This window comes from Lathyrus oleraceus, chromosome 7 (assembly GCF_024323335.1).
Source record: "Lathyrus oleraceus cultivar Zhongwan6 chromosome 7, CAAS_Psat_ZW6_1.0, whole genome shotgun sequence".
Lineage (NCBI taxonomy): Eukaryota > Viridiplantae > Streptophyta > Magnoliopsida > Fabales > Fabaceae > Lathyrus > Lathyrus oleraceus.
In genome coordinates this window covers 542,011,143-542,016,547 of record NC_066585.1, presented here as the reverse complement: position 1 = coordinate 542,016,547, position 5,405 = coordinate 542,011,143, and the positions used below count along the sequence as shown (strand labels likewise).

Genomic DNA, 5,405 nt, shown 5'->3' with positions numbered 1-5,405 from the left:
GTAACTTTTTTTTCTAGAGCAATACCTTTGTGAGAGACACACCACATATTCACGCAAAACCTTACGTCTCCACATTATCAACCAATATGGAACTATTATTCATACTACTCACACTTGACACATTCTCAACAAAGATGGGGTGACTACGGAAGTATGAGTAGTGGCTTTAAATGATTAGAGTAATGGTTATAATGATAGTTTGTTGGGGACCGATGATCAGACTGATCATAAATGAATGAAGTGATATTTGACGGTGATTAGAGTGTGGTCGATAAGAGTCACGATGATAGTCGATGTGGAGTGGTTTCTAGAGATCAAAATATTGTGGTGGTCGGAGGTGAATAAAATGGTTGTCGAATATCAATATAATAGTGGTGGACGGTGATCAATAATAATCAAATTGATGGATTAGAATGATGGAGTGCTGATCAATGGTAATTAGAGTGATAATCACAAACATTACGATGGTAGTTGAAAATAGTCGAAGTGATATTCATAATAATAGTTAGATTGAAGATAGTAAATAAAGAAAGTGGTGGCCATGGAGTGGGAGGTGATGAGTGAAGTGGCGGTTGGTTGGGGTGTCTGCGGTGCGGTTTGGATGATTTTGACGTTAAAAGATATTTGAACCGCAGTAAAAAATATCGTGCGGTTTAGTTTGATTCAATTGACTTTGAAAAAATAAAATAAAATCAAACTAATGTGATTTGAATTAGTTCGGTTGATTCAATTTTTTATAATGTTTTTATTAAGTCATACATACACATATAGACGATAACATAATTTTGTGCTAATCCTTCATACATTGCCAAATAAAAACAAAACTCTATGAACAACAATTTTCCATTCAATATACAAAAATAAAATTTGACAAAAGTGAAATAAATAACATAAAATAATAGCATAAAACAATATTAAAAATATTATCATGAAATAGAAAAACCGAAGAGAGAAGAGATTAGAGAAGATGAAGAAGAAAGAACAGAAGAGATGTGAGGTTAGAGAAGAAAAATGTGATAAAAACCTATTTGAAAAAGAGAATAATAGCTAAAACTGATACCTTAAGTGTGGAGAAGAGAAAATTATTCGTAATCGTCAGGCTAAGATATAATAGATTTGAGTTTTTGATTGGATGTGCGATAAGTGAAATTTGAATTCTAACATAATGCGATTTAATTTAGTTTGGTTTGCAAAATACCCGCAATCAAACCGCGTTATTTTGTTAAAAAATAACTCAAATACATCCGAATCAAATACGATTTTTTACAGTTTCAATTTAACTTGATTTAATTTGGTGTTTTCTATTGTATATTTTAAACACCCCAGAGCAACCGGTGGTAAACGAATTGGTGGTTGACAATAGTAATTGAACAAATACTAGTACTATTTTTGAATAATGATGGACGATCATTAGTTCTAAAATCTTAACAATAAACAAATATACAAACTATAAAAAAGAAATTAATTTTAAATTATAATAAAAATTGTTTTGAAATTAAATTTAAAAAAAAATCAATTCAACTCCTTTTCAACCGATCATATTTAAATTTTGGATTACATTGAACGGACTCCTAATTTTTAAAAGAAAAATATTATCACAATAACCCCTAAATATACCGAAATTGCAATAACATACTTTATAAATGCACCTTTCATTGTTTAGTTTGATCAGGGAATGTGTTCTATTATTTAGGTTGAACTTGGGTCTATAGAATTATTATTTAAAAAAGCACTTTAAAATTTTTGGCCAATTGAAAGACTATCATCACAAATAATCACACCATCTCATATCTAAAGATCAAAGTAACTATATTGACAAAGTGAAAATAGACAACTAAATAGAAAAAATAACGTATTTATTGGAAATACTGCAAAATAATTTGATATTATAAATTTATAAAATTCTACACCTGTCATCCAAAATGTATTATAAAAAAATTGTATCATGCATTCTTTAATGTTCATGATTTGCAATGAAAATAAAAACAGTAACCAATAACCAATAGAACTAAATGGGTCCTTAACCGATGCCAACAAGCTGTTGTCTCTCTCATACACACGATCAACATTTTTTTGTCTTATTTTGATTAATAACTATAAAGATCTCTGTTGGGATTCTTCATCAATGAAAATCTCTGAATCCCATTGAGTTTTGAGTAACCAAATGCACATAAAATACAATATTCACACAGTAGAAAACTACACATAGAGGTTTTTGTTCTGTGATACTTCAAAGTTCCAAGCTTATATCAGAAAATCACTATCTAACATGACTACCAGAATCTTCAGGCATAGGAAATAGAAAATGTGGCATTGAATTAATCCTTGGAAGATTAAGAAGTAACTCTCCAGCTGATTCCTTCCTGGATAAACCATTTTCTTGCTGACTACCAGAATCGTCAGCATCATCATCTTGTTGAATTTCAAAATCAACCATTTTACTTTTGCATTCAGCATGATTGCTTGCATCAACTTTTCTATCTTCAGCTAAATCAAAAATATTACTGTTTCGAATAGTTTTGTTTTCGGCTGTAGAAGGGTCTTTCTGAAGAAGGTTGTAGAAGGAGTTCACCCTTGACATGACATTCTGTTCATCGGAGGCTGGTTGGATTTGAGAGTCGTTGAATAAATATTGTGTGAATTCCTCCAACTTTGCTCTGTCACTAGCGAAGCTGGAGTTTTCAGGTCCCATCTGTTCTGTAATGCAGTGTCCAATGTGATTGACCAGATCTTCAATCGACATAGAAGGGTGAAGACCAGGCAACTTGATCTGATCCAAATTGCTGAGAAACTTCAATGATTCAGCTCCTCTGCTCTTGAAACCTCTGATTGCATGAGGGTTCATCACTGCACATGATAATAAAATATGAAATTATATCATTTTCGGATGATAATGATGGTGGAAGCATGAAGCATGTCGAATGATTCTAAATTTCTAATTATAAAAGTTGTGAAAAGTTATGCTACAAACAAGTGCAATGACCATCAAACTAAATTCAAGTGATGATATATAAAACAAATCGAAAGCAATTACCTGAGCTAGGTGAGGTAATTTCTTGGAAATTGTTTTCAACAGCTTTACCCATAAGATTATGTTCACTTCTGGAAGAAGATGATTGACCTGCAGATCCCGATTCCACATCCTGCAATCCAAAAATCCCAGCATGCCCTTCACTTTTTCTATCAAAACCATCACTGGTTTCAATGTGGTCGTGAATTGCAGTTCCAGTCTCAAAATAAGGAGACTCCAACACGAAATCCTGCTGTTGGCTCAGAAAATTGAGACGGGGATCACACTGTATGAGCTTCTCAAAATGCCTCCCTAACAAACCTTGAGGGCATTGCATAAAGTGTCGCCTATAACAATAACATAGAGAATAATATCATTAAAAAATCAGAACAAAGCCACCATAGATAAGAGAACAAAAATATAAAAACTTGAGATGAAAGATAAGTGTCACAAATATTTATGGATTTAAAGGATATACATGGGATAAACTCGTAATTTATTTATTTTTTACTGGAAACTGAGTATCCTGTTACTAATCCGGAGGACCAAATTTTACAGTCCACTGGCGGGAGCCTAATTGAAGCTGAGCAAAGCTCTGGCTAGATGGACCAACACAAAAACTGCTAGCACCAGTGAGATTCGAATCTAACACTTTGAGAGGAGCACACTCAGAAGTCTCAAGCTTTCACATAGATGATAGAGCTGGATGTCGGAAGTAAGTGTAAAACTAATTTAAACCAATGTTGTCAAATATTAGCCATAGCAACAATACGACAAGTTGGGGTCTCATGGCCGATTTGTGAAGGAAGGCGCAGCTGTGGCAAATAGCGCCAACAGAGTTTTGTCACCGTGCGTAGCCGATAAGTGAAGGGAGGCGGCACTGTGGCAAATAGCACCAATTTACCACGGATGCAGCGACTTTATATGGCGGGTTTTTTGGTTTTTCACTATCAGACATCAATAACACAACACTGATTTGCACTGATTGTGTATGCTATTAAAGACAATTATTATACCTATGAATGCTGGCTTGTCCACCGGTAAAGTCTGATGTTGCTTGCCACAAGGTATGCTTCCTTGGTTGTGGATTGATCTCCCTAAAAAACAAAGGCCTCCTTGCAAGCTACAACATATAAAATCAACAACTAAGCATGCCACATAATTGTGATCCAAAAGCTACTAAACAGAAACACCAAAAACTTGTTTCGCAAAAATATAAAAAGATGCTTACAACAACTTCCAGTGTTCCTGGTGCCTCCTCAGGGTAGTTAGCCTTAAGAGCCATGATATCAGACCATGGAATCTCAATCTTATTCTTAAGACAACCATCAAGAACTTCCCAAACAAGCTTATGCTTTGCAAAGTAACACTTTGCCACCAAATCTCCTTCATATCTAGATTTATACTGCAACATCATCATACATAACAATCACATCAATCTTTTATTCTTGATCATTTCTACTAACAAAACAAAACAAAACAAAAACTATGATCTTAGTATTTTACCTCCCAAGTTCCAATTTTCAAAACAGTAGCAGGAAAATTAGAAGCCTTGAGTTTGGAATCAGCAGCAGCAGCTGCAGCAGCAGACTTCTGATCTTTCTTCTTAGAATCATGTTGCTCTGAAAGCCTCATCTGAATCAAATCCAAAAGTGAAGGACTCTTCTTCAGACGCAAACCAAGAGGACTTGGTTCATTCAAAGGGTTGTATAAACCCGGTGAAATCTGAACCGAATCATCGCTTAAATCACACTGTTCCAAAAGCAAAACACAAATTTAGAATCAAAATTGAAAGTAATAAACACAACAAACTAAACGACCAAGGAAAAAAAAACTAAACCTTGGGAGAAGAATCCAAATTGAAATCAAATCTAGGTCGTTTATTCGGAATAGCTCGAACATCATCATCTTGTTGCTGAGACTCCTCCAGTTTAACTTTTTTGATGAAGTGATTATCAGAATCAGATCTCATAAGCTGAACCATTGTTGAAGCTGATTTGTAAATTACTCAGAAGCGATTTTTTAACAATCGATTTTCAGAGAGAGAAAGAGTTGATGAAAGTGAAATTGTGAATTGCGGCATAGAAGAAAGAAGAAACAACAATAGAAGTTGTTTTTCGCTTCTTTGGCCAGCTGTCATCTCCTCCGAATGATACGGCGCCGTATTTAAGTGGATAAGTCAAGTGTAAGACAGAAATGACTAATATACCCTTTGCGTAAAACGGGAAATAGGGAATTTATGTTTTGGCGCAAAGAAAGTAATTTGATTTGAAGAGCGTAATTTTGGATTTGGATATTTTTAAAGTAGTTATAAGATATTCATTTTTTATAAAGAAAAATTTAATTAATAAAAACAATATTATAAAAATGTCTATAAACAATACACTAATTTATA

General features: G+C 33.8%; 1 protein-coding gene across 1 annotated transcript; it reads right to left on the bottom strand.

Annotated features, from left to right (window-relative positions):
• Window positions 1–1,980: 1,980 nt before the first annotated feature.
• LOC127107214 (uncharacterized) lies at window positions 1,981–5,153 on the bottom strand. The gene is made up of 6 exons (XM_051044510.1): window positions 4,851–5,153; window positions 4,517–4,762; window positions 4,242–4,415; window positions 4,027–4,133; window positions 3,035–3,357; window positions 1,981–2,847 (listed from the first exon to the last, which is right to left on the bottom strand). Exons 1-6 carry the CDS (start codon window positions 4,992–4,994, stop codon window positions 2,261–2,263), a joined length of 1,581 nt encoding a protein of 526 aa, XP_050900467.1. The 5' UTR covers window positions 4,995–5,153; the 3' UTR covers window positions 1,981–2,260.
• Between the last annotated feature and the right edge of the window lie 252 nt (window positions 5,154–5,405).

Coding starts and splice junctions, on each gene's coding strand:
- LOC127107214 (XM_051044510.1), bottom strand. CDS start 4,994: ATGGTTCAGCTTATGAGATCTGATTCTGATAATCACTTCATCAAAAAA. Junction 4,763..4,850: donor ATTTGGATTCTTCTCCCAAG/GTTTAGTTTTTT, acceptor CTTTTGGAACAG/TGTGATTTAAGCGATGATTC. Junction 2,848..3,034: donor AATTACCTCACCTAGCTCAG/GTAATTGCTTTC, acceptor TATCATGTGCAG/TGATGAACCCTCATGCAATC.